General features: G+C 44.8%; 1 protein-coding gene across 5 annotated transcripts in view; it reads right to left on the minus strand.

Annotated features, from left to right (window-relative positions):
- The window catches only part of AGAP1 (ArfGAP with GTPase domain, ankyrin repeat and PH domain 1), a 505789-nt gene that overhangs the window by 176363 nt on the left and 307855 nt on the right, over nucleotides 1–21571 (minus strand). For all 5 annotated transcript variants that reach the window (XM_060232474.1, XM_060232501.1, XM_060232465.1 and 2 more), the window contains one exon: nucleotides 9033–9194. In XM_060232474.1, coding sequence (XP_060088457.1) covers nucleotides 9033–9194 — 162 coding nt within the window. The remainder of the gene's footprint in view (nucleotides 1–9032; nucleotides 9195–21571) is intronic.

Below are 21571 nucleotides of genomic sequence, written 5' to 3' on the forward strand. Positions count from 1 at the left end.
GAATGTCCGATCCGTGGGCCAGAACTAGACCATCCAAGGCTTTAATCAGGTTCCTCAAGGCCTTTTCTTCCCCCTCCTATCCCTCCTGTCCTCACTGTTTGAAACTCTGAGACTCTTTCAGTTCTTTCTGCCTTGACTTTGCAGGCTGGAGCAGGAAGCAAAGCTGCAAGGAAACATGGAATGGATTTTTCCATTAAGGTCTCTGTGCCCAGGTAGATAGGGCCCCGAGACCTTAATGGAAAATCCATTCCATGTTTTCCTTGCAGCTTTGTCTGTGCTGCAATGTGCTTCAGCATTTCTATATAGACATGCTTTCTGGAGTTATGTGCTTGCAAATAAAGGGTTGATGCTTTGAGCCAGCTTGCCTCTGCTCAATGGACCTGACCTAGTTACCTGGGAATCCATGGCCAAAGGAGGATATTACACTGGAGAGCCATAGACCCTGGGGGAGGGGGAGAAGCTTGCAATGCCATTTCATTGTTTTCCCAGGCTCAGAGCATTTTAGATTTTTAGTTTCTGCTGTGATCCTTGTGCTTTTTCTTGATGTTTTATTTTAAAAACTGCATTGCCAAATCCCACTATTCCTCCAACTTTCCATTTTAAACAAAATATTGCAAGAGTTTTAAACATGTTTGTATTTTAAGTTAAAACATAATATCTTTAATTGCGTTTCTCTATATCCTTTACAAAGTTTATATCTTTCCACTACCTGGTATTACATTTTAGGACGCACTTAGCCCAGACCCTCAAAGTCCCATTTGTGTCAGATCCGGCCCTCCTAACAAATGAATTTGACACCCCTGAACTAAACTGTTTGGAGATAAATATCTGTCAAAACAAGTATGGCCCAGATCCAGAACACTTCACATGGCCTTACAGGGATGCATGTCATCCTGGGCTCTTGCCCTAAAGAGTGGACCATACCCATGTATCTGGCTTCCAGGGCAACACCTGCTGGGAATGCAGCTCTTACAAGCAACAAAAAAATTATCAAAGATTTCAGGTTTTTCATGGCTGGTAACATCATTAGGGTTTGTAGAGTCTTTCGGGATCAAGTGCCGTGTTCTACTGGAGAAAGTTTTCCTTCCAGACGTTTCGTTCTCAGCTGCGGAGAACATCCTCAGTGGCGTTGCAGCCGGAGCAGGCGCTCAGACCTTCTTGGCTGCTGTGCAAATGCACAGCACAGCAAATGCACAGCAGCCAAGAAGGTCTGAGCGCCTGCTCCGGCTGCAACGCCACTGAGGATGTTCTCCGCAGCTGAGAACGAAACGTCTGGAAGGAAAACTTTCTCCAGTAGAACACGGCACTTGATCCCGAAAGACTCTACAAACCCTAACAAAAAAATTGTTCACACTGTTGGATAAAAGACCAAGAAATGCCACAGGAAAGTAATTTTCACTAAAAAGAGGTTCATTTCAGGACTCATAGCAAAACTTTCTGGAGCCTTAGGGAACAATACAGCATACTTACTGACCACTCACAACCAAAATGCTCTTGAAGGCAAAGCCAAACAGGATCTTCTTATTCTGTCCCATTTTGATTTTTTTAAAATAAAGATTTATTTCATCCCCCACCCTCACCCAGCACCCATGGTTTCCTCTGTGTTTACAAGGGAATGCAGAGTCAAAAGGGTGAGGAGGGAGGAATATAATTGGGGGAATTGCTATTCCTCAGTGGATTGTAATAACAATTGCACACTTTCCTGTTTTGTATCTTTGGGACACCTTGACCTGGATGGCCCAGGCTAGCCTGATCTCGACAGATCCTGGAAGCTAAGCAGGGATGACTCTGGTCAGTATTTGGATGAGACGCCTCCAAGGAATACCAGGGTCATGACATGGAGACCGGCAATGGCAAACCTCCTCTGAATGTCTCCCGCCTTGAAAACATACAGGGTCGTCATACATCAATTGTGACATGATGGGGAAAAAGCATCTTTAAGACATTGCTGTAATGTACACCAAATGAAAACTACCATGCAACAAATTAAGAACAGTGCAAACATCCTGTATCAGGCCATGGACCACTTTCCCCTCACTCTCAGGAATCCCAGGACTCCAGTTCTGCATTTCCATTCCTATGGCTGCTGCCTCCACATGGTTGCATATCGCTGGAACCCAAGGAGGGGAATACATGCCAGGGCTGTGAGCTTCTAGGAAAAGAGCAACCCCTTCTTGCATCCCTCTGGGGCTGCTCTGCATCTCAAGAACACAGCATCAGAAGCAACGGTGCAGAAGCGGCAGCCACACAGCTCGTGTCCTGCAAAACCTGCTTCTGAGATTAATGTTGCTACATTACGTCATTATTTTCGAACACATGAAATATACGCATGCAACAATCAAGCAAGCGTGTGGGGGGAAATAATTAGGGGGGGAAATCATTTTTTTCCATTTGGGGGATAGGTGCAGAGAAGAGAAATAACAAGGAACGGGGAAGCTCTTGGAAGGATTACAGTGCCAAATGACCATGTGAAGCATGCACAAATGTTCTCGCTGAAGCCAAAAACAACAACAGTAATAAATGGATCTCCAGGGGCTGTGACCCTATGATCACACAGGAGTGTAAAGTCAGAGATAAGCACCACAGCCAATGATTCAAACGAATGGAAGTGTATGCCTCCATCTCAGATACAACATGACCTCTCAGCCAACAGTTACTGCTGCGGTAATTGTTCCGAATCTATCAATAACGCAAAGCGGCTTCATCACTAACTACAGAAACCAAGTTCATTCACAGCCATTCGTGAGCCCGTGTCCACTGTCTCACTGCCACCATTAGGGTGATAAACAGTTGAAACTACATCAGGTGCCGACGGGCAGATCAATTGTGCTCCATAAAGAATCTGCACAAGAGATTCCTTGGCGAAGATTTACTACTTCCAGTTTTTATTCTCTTGCAGCAAAAATTACTTCTGTCAAACACTCAGAAGGGATAAGTAGAAGGTAAAAAAGGTATTTTTCATGCAGTACCGAAACAGTTTAAGTAAGAAATTCAAAGCTCAACATGCAATTGCATTAATCTGTGTTGAACAGCATCTGGCATTTAACTAAAAAGTGATCCAGTTGTATGATTTTCTCACTCTCAAGCACACGGCAATTTGAAACAGTCAACAGAACTGTCTGTATTCTCTAAGGACAGTCACAGACTTCATGTTCCTGTGCCAAATTATATTAGACATTTAATTTTAAACCTCAGGTACTTAAATGTAAAACCTTACAACTGTAATAGTCATAAAGCAGTGGGGCATTCCATGGAATGGATTTTTCTATTTTTCCCCCTTTTAATTTAACCAGCACCTCCTGTTTTGTAGTGCTGCCCTCTACAAAGTAATTTATCTAATTAGGGAATGTTCCCAGTTGTGTAAAAGACACAAGCTGCAGGGAACCAAGGGTCTCGATGTGATGACTTTGAAAACTTCAACAGAGCCATATAAAGTATTAATTGTAATGTTATAAAGGTGCAGAGGAAAAATGAATCTCAATATGTTATTTTGTCTACAACAAAAGCATGCAACAATAAGCAGACATATTCTCCAGCATGTTGGCATTTAAATCCAAATGGATACCCCCTGCTGCTTTTACATGGATTATCTTTTTATCGCTCTCAAATTCAAACCCCTTCATTGGGTAGGAATAGAGGATGAAAATTTAAAAAAAGATCTTTTAATGTGTTCTTGCCAATAAGACAGAAACACAATATGAGACAACAGAAAACCAATGCGATGTAGCACTTAAGCGTGTCAGAAATAGGGGTGTGTATTTGGATATATCCAAGCCAAAATTAATTCTGAAATTAGTTGTTTTCAGTTGGCTCAGGGATATCTCAACTGACCCAAAACACTCCCCAGATCAGAAACAAAAGTCAAATCAGGATTTCAAACCACATTTATTAAGCAATAAATTAAGAGCCCCATGGCGCAGAGTGGTAAAGCTGAAGTATTGCAGTCGGAATCCTCTGCTCACGACCTGAGTTCGATTCCAGCGGAAGCTGGTTCAGGTAGCCAGTTCAAGGTTGACTCAGTCTTCCATCCTTCCGAGGTCGGTAAAATGAGTACCCAGCTTGCTGGGGGGGGGGGGGGGGGGGTGGAGTGTAATGACAGGAGAAGGCAATAGCAAACCACCCCGTAAAAAGGTCTGCCATGAAAACATTGTGAAATCAGCGTCACCCCAGAGTTGGAAACGACTGTTGCTTGCACAGGGGACCTTTCCTTTCCTTATTAAGCAAGGTTAGCTATGGTTTCACCTTCACCTGGCTGGCCTAGGCTATCCCAATCTTGGAAGCTAACCAGGGTCAGCCCTGGATAACATCTGGATGGGAGTCCATCAAGGGTTGTGATGATGAGTGGTGACACAGAGGCAGGCAATGACAAACCACCTCCAAATGTCTCTTGCCTTGAAAACCCTATGAGATTGCCATAAGTCATCTGCACTTGATAGCACTTTCCACCACATCCCGCTATGGCTTCCCATGACATACAAACACAGAAATCTTGGCTTAGTCTTGGTTTGCTCCCAGATGCTACCCCTCACTACACTGCATGCTGGGAAAGCAGCCAGCTCTCTATGAGGCAAGAGGGAATGCAATGAGGGAATGCAGCGTTCTTTTAAAAAAACAAGTTAGGATCTGAACGACTGCCAGTGAGCTAGATCTTAGTGTTGCCTACCATTGTTAAAAGAAATCCTAGTTTCATGTTGTGTCTGAACCAAGGCTTTCTCCATTTCACCCTCGAAAGCAACTTAAAGAAGTTGGAATTTTACAAAGAACAACAAACCTCTTTCTCAGCGGGAATGAATGCGTTCTACCCACTTCATCCTGTCTGTCCTGTTTGTATTTTGATCTCTCTCTAACTCCGGCTGATTCACACTGGCTCTGTCCAGTGTTCTTAGCTGATGAATCTTGGAGTGTGGAGCACAAGGAGTCCTCACAAAATGATCTCCCACCTCCACAAAGATAAAAATCCTCATCTCCCCAGCCCAGGGTCTATGAATAGTGAAGACACTGGAGAATGCTTTTCCAAAAAAACGGTCATGGGTGAACACTTACAGGATCTCGGTTCAGGGAGCCCTGGAAAAGTGTGCCCAGGCTGAATTAAGCTTCTCTACCGTGACATAGTTTTATTACGCCATTAAAAAGTCCACATATAAAGAAATGACTTGTGCAGTATTAATATTTGAGTTACCAAAAAAGCACAAGTACTTGAAGGGCAGGAAGAGTTGCATCGGTGCTTAGTACTTGTGGCCCAGGGAAATGCTAATCACCACTTTGGGATCAGGAAGCAGTTTTCTCCAGACCAGTGTGGCCAGAGATCCTGGAGATTTTTTGCCATCTTCTGGGCATGGAACAGGGCGGTCACAGGGGGCGTGGGGGGAGGTATTTGTGAATTTCCTGCATTGTGCAGGGATTGGACTAGATGATCCTGGAGGTCCCTTCCAATTCTATGATTCTTAAACCAGGAAGCAACATCAGGAGAAGGCCATGGGCTCTACGTCCTGTTGTTGGAACTCCAGAGGAACTGCTTGGTCACTATGTGATCCAGAAAGATTCTTCTTGTGTTCTTATGACTGTCTAGGGATTGGTGGTGTTGCTAGTATGCAGATGGCCCCCAACTCTGTCCTGTATATGAAAGCTGTGGAGATGCTTCAAAAGTGTTTGGAACCAATGATAACTTTGAGGGGGAGGGCAAAAATAAACTGAAGCTTAACTTCTCCCCAGAAAACTCAGTTTTGCAGCTTCGCTGTGTTCTTGGATCTGGATCCTGTACCTGTACATGCAGGGAGCAGCAGTGGTCACAAGAGCCTTGCTATCAGCCAAGGCCGGATAGCAAATGATCTGGTCACAGTCACATCTGCTCTGCTGACCTCTGAATTATATTGATTATATTAATCCAATGTGCTGCTTGTGTGGTTGCCTTAAAACGTGTTTGGAACATGAAATGCAATTTTAATGTGACGTACAGGGCTTTTTTTGAGCAGGAACGCATTTTCAGCTGGCTTGGTGTCAAGCGGTGTGGCCTAATATGCAAATGAGTTCTCACTGGACTTTTCTACAAAAAAGTTCTGTGTGAAACAATGGTGATGTCAGGGGGTGTGGCCTAATATGCAAATGAATCCCTGCTGGGCTTTTTCTACAAAAAAAAGCCCTGGTGATGTATGTTATTTTAAGTGTTTCAGCTGTGCTTTTAAGTACGTATCCTTATACACTGTAAGCCACCATGGGCAGAGGGAAAGGTAGTCTATAAAAAAAAAGATAAACTACAGATGATTGAAAATGCAGCTGCCACAGGTCAGTGTCAGAGGGGTAGAGCCACATTTTGTTGAGAACTCATAGCCTGAGGGAGTGACAGTGCACTCTTTGGCAGCATGTCTGTGGAGGGAGATGGCTGTTTAAGTGATGGAGCAGCAGAAGCAGACAATGAATGGGGGGCAGTGAATGGGATTTGGGGGTTTAGAGTCAGAAGGTGGACAGAGAGGATGCTGGGAAAAGAAAGGAGGGTGGATGAGGGAAGTTAAAGGGGGGCGGGGAGAACTGGGCACCATTAGGAAGCAGGGGCTCCCCAGTGATGGCCAGAGCAGGCTGTGCCCATGTACCCAGCGCCAAGTGACAGGGGTGTGTTGTGAGCAGGCTGAAATAAAAACAAAACAAATAATGAAACTGCTTGGGAGCTGGAGAGATGGGGAAAGCAGTAAAAGGAGAAAGAGGGGGGAAAGTCCAGCTGGCAGTCAGACAGGAACAATCACTTGAAGGCAACAGAAGGGGGGGGGGGGTAATGTACATAAGGAAACAACAGTAGTTATTGCCTATTTATGAAAGGGTTTTCTGGGGTGGAGGTGTGAGATCCTTTTGAAAAGCTGTGTTGGAAAGAAAATGCTGTTATTTAGCTTGACAGTGCTGTACAAGCAAGGTTCGGAAGCATTTAAAATGGATAATTGGATTCTAATGAGGACTCTAGGTTCTGGGTCTGCCTTTGAAGCTTACTGGGTGACCTTGGGTCAGTCATACTGTTCTCAAGCCTAACCTACCTCAGGGAGTTGCTATAGGTGTGGATAAAATGAAGAAAAAGAAAATAATGTAAATTGCTTCGGTTCCTCACTGGGGGGAAAGACAGGGTATATACGAGGAGTAGCCCAGGTTAGCCCAATCTCCTCAGATCTCAGAAGCTAAGCAAGGTCGACCCTGGCTAGTATATGGATGGGAGACCTACAAAGAATACCAGGGTTGTGACGCAGAGGCAGGCAACAGCAAACCGACTCTGAATGTCTCTTGTCCTGAAAACCCTATGGGGTCACCATAAGTCAGTGATATATATGAATGTTGAATGCAAGGGGAAATCTACTGGCCTTCCCTGTCTGGCCCAAGACTTAACTCCACCGCGGGCAAAACTACAAAACATTTTTAATCTAACAAGCAAACTGGAATGAACAAAAGAAAAACTCAGAGCAGGGATGACAACAGCATCCTCAGTACACACTTGGAGGAATTAAGAATGTGCAGGATCAGGCTCAGCCTCTTGGTGACCAGAAAGGAACTTCATGGCAAGTCAAATTCCCTATCCTTGATCAGCAAGCCAGGGCAGAAGACCACACACACTATGCCACACAGAGAACTCCTAAAGGCAGGAGGGATTCAGAGGCAAATGTAAAATTCTGCAGGGTCTAATAAATTGTAAACAACCTACCTCTCTCCTCCTGGAAAGCACTGTCCTACTACTGATGAAGCACCTGTGCAGTTCACAAAATGTTCCCTAGGGGTGTTATTCCCTGTTGGACACTCATGTATAGCAGTGTGATTCATTCCAGTCTGCATTTGTTGATCATAGAACTGAATACCTTGACCCTTGGGCCCCTCCTTGTTTTAAAGAAAACAAAGAGGCTGCTGGAGCATGAACCGGAAGGGTACAGGGCAGTGTTTCCTAAGCTGAGTTAGTGTGAGCTAGCTCACACATTTTTGTCTTAGCTCAGGAAGGATGACCCCAGAACACACTAATTTACACAGTAGCTCACAACTTTAATACCACTTGTTCATAAAGTAGATGCTCACAAGACTGCAGCTTAGAGGGAATATTGGTCCAGGGCATGTCTGATGTTCTACTGCCTTTTTTTTTTAGGTATAGTAGTTTGTACAACACATCTTCAAGCTCCAGTGTGTGTTCCCCATTTGCAAACCCAAAAGTGTTTTTAATGTATATGAAAAGTTTATGTTTGGAACCTGATTTAAGCTTTTGTGGGGAAAACGAATGAACAACTGCTGAGGACTCTTCAAAATCACTAAATAGTGCATGTGTAGCATAGGGACTGCCAAGATAGGGTGATGCACCATTGTATTTTTAATCAACAAAGATCTTCCTGCTTAAATTGGATATAAATTGGGCCACAGGGGCCCGCCCCCTCATGTCTTACCCTTTGGTCCAATTTTGGATCTGTCCTTCTGCACATAAACACCAAGTTTACTAAAATGTCAAGCAGGATTTTGTTTTTAACATAAGCTTTTGACAAATTCATATCCCCTGAGACTTCTGGATAGAGTAGGCTGCAAACATAAAAAAACACTGCCCCGTGATTTTATCACTTGGCAGAAGGGGGCTTAACTTTAGCTGGTAGAAGCAAAAAGACATTTGAGGTTATGGACAAAAACAAATGCATTTTTGACTGGTGGGAGGAATGGAAGGAGACAGATTTCTGGTTGGAGCACAATAAGGGCTATCCAGTGGTCCACATCCTAAATTCTTGTCCAAACTCGTAACCTTCATTTTTTTCTGAAAACGTATGTTTAAGCCTCCCTCTCCAAAACTCACCTTTATCTTCTACACCGCCTTTTCTCAAACATGATTTTTTTTTTACTCCCTCTACATAACTACTGTGCATGAGACTAAATCAAATAACCAATGATTTTCTGACTTCCATGTTATGCATCTTCCTTTGGGGTGCAACTGTAAGACGTACTCCAGAAGCCTTTCTGACAACAGAATGTTTTGCCATGATTCTCATCTCTCTTTGTTACCTGGCCTTGTTAACTGAGAGAAAGGCATTTCTTACCACTACTGATGCCTGAGTTTGCAATGACAGTCACTTCACTCCACTGGTCAGCACTGGAAACAGAGTAGGATCTCTGATGCATCCCATCAGGACGACTGTTGAAGGAAACAAGACTGATGCCACTCGTCATCTGAGACACAGAAGTGCTAGTAGTCACATTCCCTAAAAAGAAAAGATGGAATGTTACTGAAAGTGGAAAATAAATTAACATTCAGAAATCTCTGTGGATACAGCAAAGCATTAATCTCCCAGAACATAATAATAACTTTTGCTTTCATTAAGATCAATTCAGGGGGGTGCACGAAAGCTTAAACCCAGAATCAATGTTCTTAAAGATGCCACTCAACTCAAAACTCTGGCCTTGTGCTTCTATTATTGTCAACAGAAGACACAGGGTAAAAATTGGCAGTTTTTTTTCTCTGCAGTCTTTAAAAAAAACAAAAAACAGAGCATCATTCACTCAAAGGGGTGAACTGAAATATTAAGACAAACAAAAAAAGAGATTAACAAAGCAAACCAAAAGAACCTCCTAAATTAAAGCTACAATACCCTAAAACAATACTTCTAAATAATAAAACTAGAATTACACAGATGTTTGAATATGAGCTATCATATCACATCAGCCCAAATAGTTTTAAATTGTTGTGAACATTGTCCTTTAAAAAAAAAGTAAGTTTCATCATGGTAGAAGTACCCTTGATGTAGCCAACCCATTCATGAACCTTGGGGGTTGATTTTTTTTTAATTAAAAAAAAAAACTTTTAATAAGGATACAGAATTTAAAAAGGAGGTAGGAGGAAAAGAAAGAAAAATAAAATAGTAAGAACAGAATACAGATGCCAATATTTGCAGATACTAAGGACAATCCTTGATGAAAAAGTATAAAAAATGTATGACATGGTAGTTTGATAACAACCTCCCTAGAATATTCTACCATTTTCCCATAATATGTTTTCATTGTTATCTTATCTTATCTTATCTTATCTTATCAATGATATAATAAAAATAAAACATGGGTAACTTCTCATTAACTTTGTATATAATTTTAACATAACAGTTTGCTGTAATAAAATTATAAAAATATAATATTCTTAAGATTTAATATAAAATGTCATTTATAAAATAAACCATTCAAATATATTACAAAGATTAATTACAGTAAGCATGAACAGTTTGCCAATTGTTCTCAAATTCATCTTTCAGTCTTCAATTAATGTAATTTGTCAGTTTTGCCATAACTGCATATTATTGCATTTTGTCTATCCAATTTTCAAGAGCTGGACAACCTTCAATTTTCCACTTTGCTGCAAATACTACTTTTGCTGCAGATGACATGTATCTAAACAATTCATGCATTGTCCCGTGTTCACTGGTAGAATTCTCTGGTCACACAGCAAATTTTATGTTCTTTAAAAAAAATTCTGTGTGTATTTCTTTCTAATATTTGCTATTTTCTTTTTTTTACAAGACTACCATATGTGGTAAAAAGTACCAAAGGATCAAATTTGATTTCCAGTATCTTGGGTAGAGAAGTCTAGCCACCATGATTAAATTTAAAAGAACAGGCTGAAATATAGCTGCATAATTAAGCAAAAGTAATTCTGCAATCCTAGGAATTTCTCTACCAAGACCAATACTGATCAATTCAGTAATCCTCACACAATCATTTTTCATCCAAGAGCACCACAACTGTATATGTCAGATGACAAAGCCTTACAAAAAGGCACCTGAACATGAGTTGTTAATCTTTGCTATGATTTTTGAGGTAGGATAAAGCTGATGGGTCATCTTTACAAGGTTTTCCTTAAAAGAAAGACTCAAGTGAAAGAAGACTCAAACGCAAAGGTAAAGGGCCAAATCCTGACATCAAGCTCTTTGCCAAGCTTCTTATTCCACCTAAGTTGAAAAGAACCTCTAGGCTAAGTTTACATTCAATAATATATTATACGGCCTTGCTGTTTTAAGTTTTTGAATTTGATTAAGAAGGCACTCAAATTCAGAAATATTCTTTGGTAGAAAACCACTTGTTTATTTTGGAAAAGCTTCTCATTTGAGAATATTCAAAAAGATTAATATAACCATTACTACTCCTAAAAATGAGATCCTATGAGATTATCATATTAACCACCAAATAACTATAGCTATCCAAGTCAAATTTTCCCCATTTATAAAGCAGAGCTCATTGAACTGTTCATATTTATGTATATTTTGGCTATCAAGGATAAAGGAATACTGTTTATCTCTTGCCAGCATTTCATGGAGTTTCAGGCTGGTGTCCAACTGTTGTTGAACAAAGTTACAGTCCAATGGCACCTTTAAAACCAAACAAGTTTTATTCAGGGTGTGAGCTTTCATGTGCACACTCCCTTCCTCAGATAGAATGCTGATGGAGTGTTTGGAATTGTGAAGCCCACTTTCTGCAAACTGGATCAATGACCATCCTGGTTATTGAAATCATGAAGAAAGGAAATGGAAACTCCCCTGGGGAAGATTATTAGCATGTCCCGCTTACTAACAGGTCTGAAAGAAGTTGTGATTAGACCTCTTTGGATAAGTGGGATGCAGTCAATTGTTGATCTGTGTTCCCCTCTTGAGCAAGATGACTGAGTAGGCTGTGGCAGAGCAGCTTCAAACATTTCTGGATGGAGTATCTGCCCCTGGTCAATTTCTGACTGGCTTCAGGTCACACTTGGGGACTGAAACAGGATCACTGGCTTGGGTTGATCTCTGGCTACAACTATCAGCAGCATTTGAAACAGTCAACCATAATATTTTGGTGGATATACTGCAATTAGTGTTTGGGATAAAACAAAAAAGACAGCCTTCCATTGGTTTTGTTCTTTCCTTATTGGCAGGAAACAGAATTTCCATGGAAGAGACAATTGGGACCAATGTTCCCTCTAAGCTGCAGAGTCTTGTGAGCAAAAATTCTACTTTGTGAGCTACTGGCATTAAAGTTGTGAGCTAAGGCATAAATTATTGTGTTTTGGGGTCATCCTTCCTGAGCAAAGACAAAATTGTGTGAGCTGGAGGCTAAAAATCTGTGAGCTAGCTCACGCTAACTCAGCTTAGAGGGAACACTGGTTGGGACCTGATTCCCAAGGCTCTTTAACCTTTATATTAAACCTTTGCTCTGGATCATTCAGAGCTTCAAAGTGGGTTGTCACCAGTATGTGGACAACACCCAGCTTTATATATCACTATCCAAGCCTCTGGAAGCAGCTGTGAAGGTCCTGGGCCAGTATTTTGAGGCTGTAGTCAAAGGTCTAAGAGTAAATGCATTGAAGCTTAGTCCAGACAAGATGGAAGTGGTATTAGTTGGGAAGACAGTTGTGTTGGGCTGGTGTTGAGCTACCTAGATGGGGATAAGTTTCCTTTGGTAGCTCAACTTAACAGCCTGGAGGTACTCTTGGACCTGGTCTTGTTGTTGGGTAACAGGTTGCTGATATCGCTATGAGCTCCTTCTTCTTGTAAGATGACCCCTTACTTTGGTGACCTAGCCATGCAGGTCTATGCTACCTTGAAATCCAAATTGGACTACTGCAACCTGCTGATATAGAGCAGCCTTCAAAAAAATCTCAGACGCTTTAATTGGTAAATATGCAGATTTTTTTATCCTATTGATGAAGTGTGTTTGCAACTTGTTATTAGCTTGTTAGCCACCTAGAGTCTAAAGAGATAAGTCAGGATATGAATCAATACATGCATACTGCCTTTGCTAAAGCCAGTGTCCAACAACACAGGCTTGGATCTAACTGTTCTGCAAACCAAGCAAGTTTGCAAAAGAGATTTTTGCTACATATTTCTTAGAAGCATACAGTTGGAAGGAACCTCCAGAGTCATCCCGTCTAACCTCCTGCACAATGCAGGAAATTCAGAAGTACTTCCCCCTTACACACATACCCAGTGACCCCTGCTCCAAGGCTAGAATATGGCAAAAATAAGGGGGGAAAAAACTTCAGGGTCCCTGGCAACACTGACCTGGAGAAAAATTACTGCTGGATCCCAAAGTGGTGAATAGCATTTCCCTGCCTATGTAAGGGGCCACAACAAGGACTAAGCACTGATGAAACCCTCCTGCCCTCCTTCTCATGATCAGCCCAAGTATAGTCTTCTTCTTTGTATAGTATTTGCCCCCTGAAAAGCTTCACCTAAGGATCAGGGAGCCCTTGGGAACACCCTGGGATGTGATATGGGGGTCTACAGCACGAAGAGGAATCAAAGGAATAGTGCTTCCCAGGTACACTTATGTACAAGCATTTTGGTTCATTCCCTTTGCCCAAAACACGAGTGCAGGATTGGAGGAGGGTCCTACTGATCTCACTGCAACCCTCCACAGTAAAAACCAGGGCAGGATCAATTAACAGTGGCCATCTGAAATTGTACAGGAATCACATGGGAACAGGTGATGGGATCCATTCACCTGTATCAATTGTTTCATCTGTGTAGCAACCTCAGATAATCTTGCATAACAAAATAATTTCTAGAACCTGCACTAGCGATAACCTTGGGCTAGAACATGCTACCAGGTGATGTTTACAGTTACCTTCTAGCTTTACTTTACTTTTGCGCCGTTCTCAAAAGAGCTCTCTCAGCCTCACCTACCTCACAGGGTGCTTGCTGCGGGGAGGGGAAGGGAAAGGAGATTGTAAACCACTCTGAGCGAAGGACAGGGTATAAATCCAATCTCTTCTTTATATGTATACGCACTATATCCATCCCATTAAAAAGACCAACATTATTATCATAACACCAAAGTTACTTTTTAATGATGTCCAATGATTGTCTCCTCCATCCATCACAAAGCTTTGACAAAGCACTTCTTTTCGGAAGTGAGCTTCCTTCCGATCAGGATTTTTTTTTTAAAAAAAGCCCACATATTTATGCAATGCTTTTTATTTCTCTGCCACTGATATTTTACTTGGAGCATAACAGACTGGTCAGCCAGAGCATGAATCAGCCACTTAATGGGATTCTGCATCTCACAGGAGAGATCTCATTGTGAAGTGGTTCTTGTCACGTCAAAATCTTACATGCAAAGGCTAGCAGCACTTCAGCATCTGTCTCACTTTCTCCGTTTATTAGAATTAACATAAAATACACGGTCAACTACCTGGTGTATTTGGGGTTCTGAAAGAGTGCCTTTACAAATGCATCATGCACGCATCATCTGCTTGCTTTAGTTGATTAGCGGGGGGCAGTTAAATTACTATGCTAATCCGCATGTTTTCAGCACTGGGGCCTTGATATGGATATGCATATATGCTGGCAGAGAAGCCTTGATTAGTTCAAGCTTCAATGTGTCATAGGCCCATGATATCTTTCCAAAGAATAATTTTTGCTATGCTCACATCCCTAAAGTGTAAACGATTTGAAAAAAAAGTACTTACCTCCACCATATGCTATTTTTCGTTAACAATTTGCATTTCAAAGTGACTACTGCATTTAGATATGAATGACTATCAGTAAGCTACCAGAAACGGCCTCAAATGAGCAAGGATGATGCTGGTTTCCTATTGAACAAAAATGTTGTTTCATCTTCTAAAGTAACAACACAAAAGGAGGAAAACAAACCCCTCTAGAGACAGGGAACTTTATTACATTTAATACAATTATCTGATATTCTTGAATACCTTATGATGGAAACATTTCCTATTTGAAACAACGACTGTCAAACTGGAATTACAACATGACAATCCTTCCCCTTTGACAACAAAACAATATGGGCATATATTAGTAGGGGAATTAAATGTTATTAACAGAGAATAAAGAACAAAAGAACGGATTATGTACTCTTTCCATTTTTTATGCTGTTCTCATAGGCAAATAACACAGGGTGTTGCAGCAACCACAAGCTTGCCCTAGCGACCTTCTTGTAAGCAACACTTAGAAGGGATTCACTTGTCTTGGAGAAGGGACCCCTTTGGAGTGGGGGGCAACAGTCCTGTAAGTACCTATGTCTGCAAGATCAAAACACTGGCCCATGGGGAAAAGGCTGAATTGTCCCCTCTCCTCCATCAGAGCTCTGCTCAAGACTGCAGCCACAGATGGCTGGATTTCATTAAGGAAAGGTGCACAGGCTTGTATATATTGTACAGCCTGGTCCAGAGTAAAAACCTTGAGATTGAGATATTCAGAGGTACACATGTTGCACCTATTCAGAGGTGCACATTTAAGTCACATTCACTTCAATGAGAAAGTGAAGCATACACTTAAGCAGGGGTAGTTTTGTAGAAAAACCGGAGGGGTTGATGAAGGGGGTAAGCTAGAACGGCAGGTGGAGATAAATCGGGGAGTGATACCGGAGAATCTTAACTTGGGCAGGTGCATATGCTCGGCCAAGGGATTCCAGTGCTCCTGGGGAGGGGAAGATATGACGGTGGGAGTAGACAGAATTACAAAGGAAGGAGACAGAGACAAAATGGGGCTCGGCCACCTTCCAGTCTACTTCCCATCCCAACGGTGGCAGGTAGTGGGACCAAGAGGAATTGCTTGCCTCTGTCATTGGTGTTATGCAACGCCAGGTCCATAAATAACAAGACCGCGACCCTGAGGGAGTTTTTGCTCCAGCAGGATGTGGACCTGGCTTGCGTGACCGAGACCTGGGTGAGGGACGGGGAGACAGTAGCTCTCTCCCAAATGTCCCCCCCGGGATACTCGGTCTTCCACCAATCACGGATCAGCGGACGGGGGGGAGGGGTAGCGCTACTCATACGGGAGGGTTACTCCTTTCGGGCTCTCCTGGACCTAAAGATTGATGGTACTGAATGCACCGGTCTGGCGTGGGATGTTGGAGAGGGGTTGGCAGTTTGGCTGGTGTACCGTCTGCCTAACGCACCAGCCAACGCCTTACCGTCACTATTGGAGGCAGTGGCAGGCTGGGCATTGTAGTTGCCGGGGCTTATGGTCCTGGGTGACTTCAACGTCCATGCTGACGACACGGCCTCCACTCAGGCGATGGACCTAGTGTCTTCCATGGCGACACTGGGACTCTCTCAATTTGTTACGACTCCCACGCATCAGGCCAGGCACACACTAGACCTGATCTTTGCGTCCGGGATTTTGGTGAACGATATCGCTGCAGAAGCGGTTCCATGGTCAGATCACCTAGCCCTTAAGGCCCGTGTGGGGACACCGCCCCAACCCTGTATGGGCGGAGAGCCTATTTTGGCTCGCCCTCGGGGCCTGATGGACCCGGAACGGTTCCAAATGGCCCTGAGGGATCCTTGGCCCACTAGCAATTCCCTCGATGGCCTGGTGGAGACCTGGCAAGGCCAGCTATCCAGGGCCATCGACGAAATAGCACCTCGGCGCCCTCTGCGCCCTCGTGTGAGGCTGGCCCCATGGTACACCTTGGAATTGCGCCAGCTGAAACAAGGGCTCAGACGACTAGAGAGGCAGTGGAGACATACTCGGGACGAAGCAATGAGAACATCCTATAGAACGTTTATGAAGTCTTATGAGATGGCAGTCAAGGCTGCAAAGAAGAATTACTTTGCAACCAAGATTGCATCTGCAAATTCGCGCCCAGCACAATTGTTTAGAATAATTGGAGACCTTATAACATTGCCACAAGGCAAACCAAATATTAGAGATTGGCTGTGAGGCATTTGCGAAATACTTTGCAGATAAAATCTCATTGCTCCGCCAAGACCTGCCTACCACTTTGGAAACAGTGAGTGAACTTGAAGCTCTGTGCCTGTCTTCGGGTTTGATACTGGATCACTTCGACCTACTCAGCCTGGAAGAAGTCGATGGGATCCTCTCCGCTGCTCGCCCAACAACATGCGATTTGGACCCCTGTCCCTCTTGGCTGATTAAATCTTGCCAGAGGGAGCTTAGATGTCCTTTACGGGACATCATAAATAGATCCCTCGCAGAGAGGCATTTTCCAACACCTCTGAAAGAGGCATTGGTCCGCCCTCTCTTAATAAAATGTACAGCAGACCCGGCCGAATTGGCGAATTATCGTCCGGTGTCTAATTTACCATTTTTAGATAAAATTATTGAGAGGGCAGTGGCGTTGCAGCTACAGAGGTTTTTAGATGATGCTTCCACTCTAGACCCGTGCCAGTCTGGTTTCCAACCGGACCATGGGACGGAGACGGTGCTGGTCGCCTTGGTGGATGACCTCCAGCGGCAACTGGATCGTGGCGGCATTGCAGTACTGATGCTATTAGACCTGTCGGCAGCATGTGATACAGTCGACCATCAGTTGCTAATGCGCCGCCTCGCCGACATTGGGGTTGGGGGGTTGGCCTTGCAATGGCTCTCCTCCTTCCTCTCAGGTCGGGGACAAAGGGTGGCTATTGGGGGAGAGCGATCCCAGAGACACACACTAGATTGTGGTGTGCCTCAGGGAGCAGTTCTCTCCCCAATGTTGTTCAACATCTATATGCGCCCCCTTGCCCAGATTGCCCGGAGGTTTGGGCTGGGTTGCCATCAATACGCAGATGACACCCAGCTCTATCTACTAATGGACGGCCAGCCCGGCTCCGCCCCGGGGAATCTGGATCAGGCTTTACAGGCTGTTGCGACGTGGCTCAGGCTGAGTGGGCTGAAGTTGAACCTGGCGAAGACAGAGGTCCTTTGTGTGGGTCGCGGCGCTCTGGCTGGGGAAATAGCTCTCCCGGCCTTCGACGGCGCGCCATTGAAATCAGCGCGCCAGGTAAAGAGCCTAGATGTTTTACTGGAGCCTTCACTATCAATGGAGGCCCAGATAGCAGCCACTGCCATCTGAAGCGGGCAAGGCAGTTGGCCCCTTTCCTAGAGCGTCGCGACCTCGCAACAGTGATCCATGCAACGGTCACCTCAAGACTAGACTACTGTAATGCCCTCTACTTGGGGCTACCTTTGTGCCGGACCCAGAGGTTGCAGCTGGTGCAGAACGCGGCAGCCAGGCTATTGCTAGGACTCCCGAAATGGGAGCACATACAGCCGGGTCTGCGCGGACTGCACTGGCTGCCAATTACATACCAAATCCAGTACAAAGTGTTGGTCATTACCTTTAAAGCCTTGTATGGCCGAGGACCAGCCTACCTGAGGGACCGTCTCTCCCCATATGAACCCCAGAGGGCACTGAGGTCAGCCGGAAAAAATAAAATGACTATCCCTGGGCCGAAAGAGATCAAGCTCCAGAATACCAGAGCACGGGCCTTTTCAGCCGCGGCCCCTGCCCTATGGAATCAGCTTCCTGAGGAGGTGCGGGCCCTGCGGAACCTTGATCAGTTCCGCAGGGCCTGCAAGACTGTCCTCTTTAAACGAGCATATATTGACTGCTGAACTATTGTGAATTGAAGATCTGCCAACATGGTCCTGGTTTAAGGATGTACGTCACCATGGAATTATTTAAACTGGCAGAAACCAGCGTCAGAATACCACCATTGCTGCCAGATCAACTTAAATTATGAACTTTTAAATATACTAACTGGTTTTTATATAATGTTTAAAGTTTTTATTGGTAAATTTAAAGTTTTTATTTATTATTGTATATGTATGAATGTTGTCAGCCACCCTGAGCCTGCCTAGGCGGCGAGGGCGGGATACAAATATTTATTATTATTATTATTAAACAGGTGGTGGAGCTCATCCAGGGATTGTTATGCAGCTGCATCTACTATTCAATGGACAAGGTTTCTACTCTGGACCAGGCTGTACAATATATACAGGCCTTTCCTTAATGAAATCCAGCCATCTGTGGCTGAAGTCTTGAGCCACCATTTCCTCCATAAGGACCATGATCATTTGGGTCATTAATGATCATTTGGGTCATTAATAAGGGTGTGCAAAAATAGTTTCCCTTTGGTTAGGATCCACTGGACCTGAGATATATTGGTATTTTTGAATAACAATATAAGTTTTGTACTGGGATTCCAGTAAATATTTGGGAAACCCAAACTTATTTGGCTCAATTATACCCTATGGTAGGCTTGTCGGTCTCCACATCCCAGCAGGAGATTCTCTGGTTTACCAGGCTCCTCCTCGCTACCAGCCAACTGGCCAGCAGGGGAAAGCCCCACCCCAAAAGCCACCATGTGACTTTAAACCTCGCAGGCTTAGAAAACACTTGCAACTGTTTGTGTTTTGGAATATGTGTGTGCCTTTAAATCTCAGCAGCAGGAAACCAGGGGGTGGGGCAAACAGGCAGAGCCACGGAGTGTGTGAAGCTGTGAGAAAGGCAGAGAACAGAGTCCTGTTTTGCATTCGCTTCAGAAGTCATTTCTGCAGTAAAATGGATAGGAAAGAGTCAGCTAAAACCTGATTATGGAATGGAGGAAAACTCCGTTCCCTATGCTGGTCTCCTTTCCTGTATGAAGAAGCTGGTTCAAATACAGCAGACTGTTACGTTCAACAACTCCCATGAGTAAATTGCCCCAGTGAGATCACAAAAGTGTGGGCTTGCAAACTATGTTTATATTGGCTGCTTTGTGAGTGTGTGTGCGCCTTTAAAAAGCCATGCTTGGAAATGCTTCCAAAGCCTGACAGGGGACTTGTGGGGGTATGACAAATTTCACTTTCATTTAGTGCAGCTGCCAGGGTAGGCAAAAAAAAAAAAAGAGAATCAGGAAATGAAGACTGCATTCAGGAGGACTGCACTGCTGGGTTTTTTAAAATTTATTTATTCAGGGAATAGGAAGTCTCATGACTCCATCCCCAAAGTACCTAAATATTTCCTGAGTCAGACCTGGCAACCCTACTGCTGATCCCCTGGTTTGGAGATCCCCTGGTTTGGAGGTCCACCCTGTCAGTCTCTGTTCATATATGATATTAATAAATGCTGTTACTAATCATATTCAATGCTGCATAGAAATGCCTACTAACATAGAAGCCGGGGTTGCAAGAAGGGAGGGGGGGGGGAAGAGTAGAAAACAGCTTCCCAGGAATATCAAAGGTTGCCAAGGTCTCTTTGAAGTAGACAGTATGTGCCAGATTCTCAGTGTAGTCCATCCGGGACTACACTGCCGAGTTCCGGACCCACTGCGCAAAAATCCGGGGGTGGAGTGAGATGATGAAAATAACAGCGTACCGAAAAGGCCTGAATGCCAACCTGCTCGACCAGGCCCTGGGGCAAGCGAGACCCACCACGCTGATTGGGTGGATACAGCTGGAGGGCGATGTCGAGACCAACATGAAGATGGTGGCCCTCCAATGCCAGTAGCAACAGGGGGGCAAGCCCACACGAGAGTCCAGACCAAGCATGAAGTCCAAGCCCAAGAAAGCTCCGGGGGGTGGGGGGTGGGCGGCAAAACCTCTCCCCTTGACCCGCAAGTGCTACCGGTGTGGGGACCCAGGCCACCTAGCGGCCAACTGCCCTGAGCCCCCTCTACGTGGGCCCCCTGGAACCCCCAAGCCAGGACCGGCGGGAACTAAGAAGCCGACCAGGCCTAAGGAGCAGAACTGGAGCAGCACCGCCCTATCGATGGTGCTAGACGAGGATTCTATAATGTTGGAAGACCTGCGAGAAGACGCCTGGGAGGCCGAGCTGGCGGGAAAGGGGAGCGACCTGCACCGATGGGTGCCGGATGGCAGGTCGTTGAAGTCACGGCACCACTGAGGGTGAGCATATCTGGCTCCCTTTTGTTTGTCCCATTGACTTTATTGAATGTGAAGTTGAAGAGGTTCGTGCATGCCAGAGCCCTTATAGATTCAGGGTGTACGAGGGAAATCATCACCCCTCGACTGGTAAAGATGCTAGAGCTGCCCCGAGAACCCCTCCCCCGCCCGATCCAATTCGAGCAAATGGACGGGACAGTGATGAAGGGCGAGCCCTGTGTGGAGGAGACCCAGAGGATCCCGGTGGGGATTGACGATCACTGGGACTTGGAGATTTTCGTGATCGCCCCCTCCTCTTCCTTCGACCTAGTGCTCGGAGTAGGGTGGCTAGCACGGCACCAACCGGACATCCAGTGGGGGGAACAGACTATAGACTTCACCGACAGGCGCTGTAAATCTCACCTCTGGTGGGAGCAATGGGGCCTCAAAGCCCCGCCGAAGAACGAGAGGCTGTGCGTGTCGGTCGAGGAAGTACAAAGCATCCCTCATGAGTACCGGGACCTATGGGGGGCGTTTAGCAAGGTGGAGACTGATGAACTAACCCCCCACCGAGACACGGATTGTGCCATCGAAATAATCCCGGGCCAATCCCTCCCTAAAGTGAAACTGTACTTCATGGGGTGGGTGGAGAAAGCGGAGCTCAGGAAGTTCTTGGAGAAGAACCTCAAGCGAGGTTTCATCCGCCCCGCCACAGCGCCTCACGCCGCCCCGGTCCTCTTCAGAAAGAAGGACGGGAGCCTTAGACTTTGTACTGACTTTCGTGGGATAAACGGGATTTCCATGTCCAACGCTTACCCGATCCCCCTAATCAAAGACTTGTTAAACACTGTCTCAGAAGGGTCCATCTTTACCAAGCTGGACTTACGAGACGCCTACTTCCAAGTAAGAATCAAGGAGGGAGACGAGTGGAAGACGGCTTTCAATACCCTGATGGGCCAGTTCGAATACCTAGTGATGCCGTTCGGACTGCAGGGGGCCCCGGGGGT

Source organism: Heteronotia binoei, chromosome 1 (genome assembly GCF_032191835.1).
Source record: "Heteronotia binoei isolate CCM8104 ecotype False Entrance Well chromosome 1, APGP_CSIRO_Hbin_v1, whole genome shotgun sequence".
NCBI classification, from domain to species: Eukaryota; Metazoa; Chordata; class Lepidosauria; order Squamata; family Gekkonidae; genus Heteronotia; species Heteronotia binoei.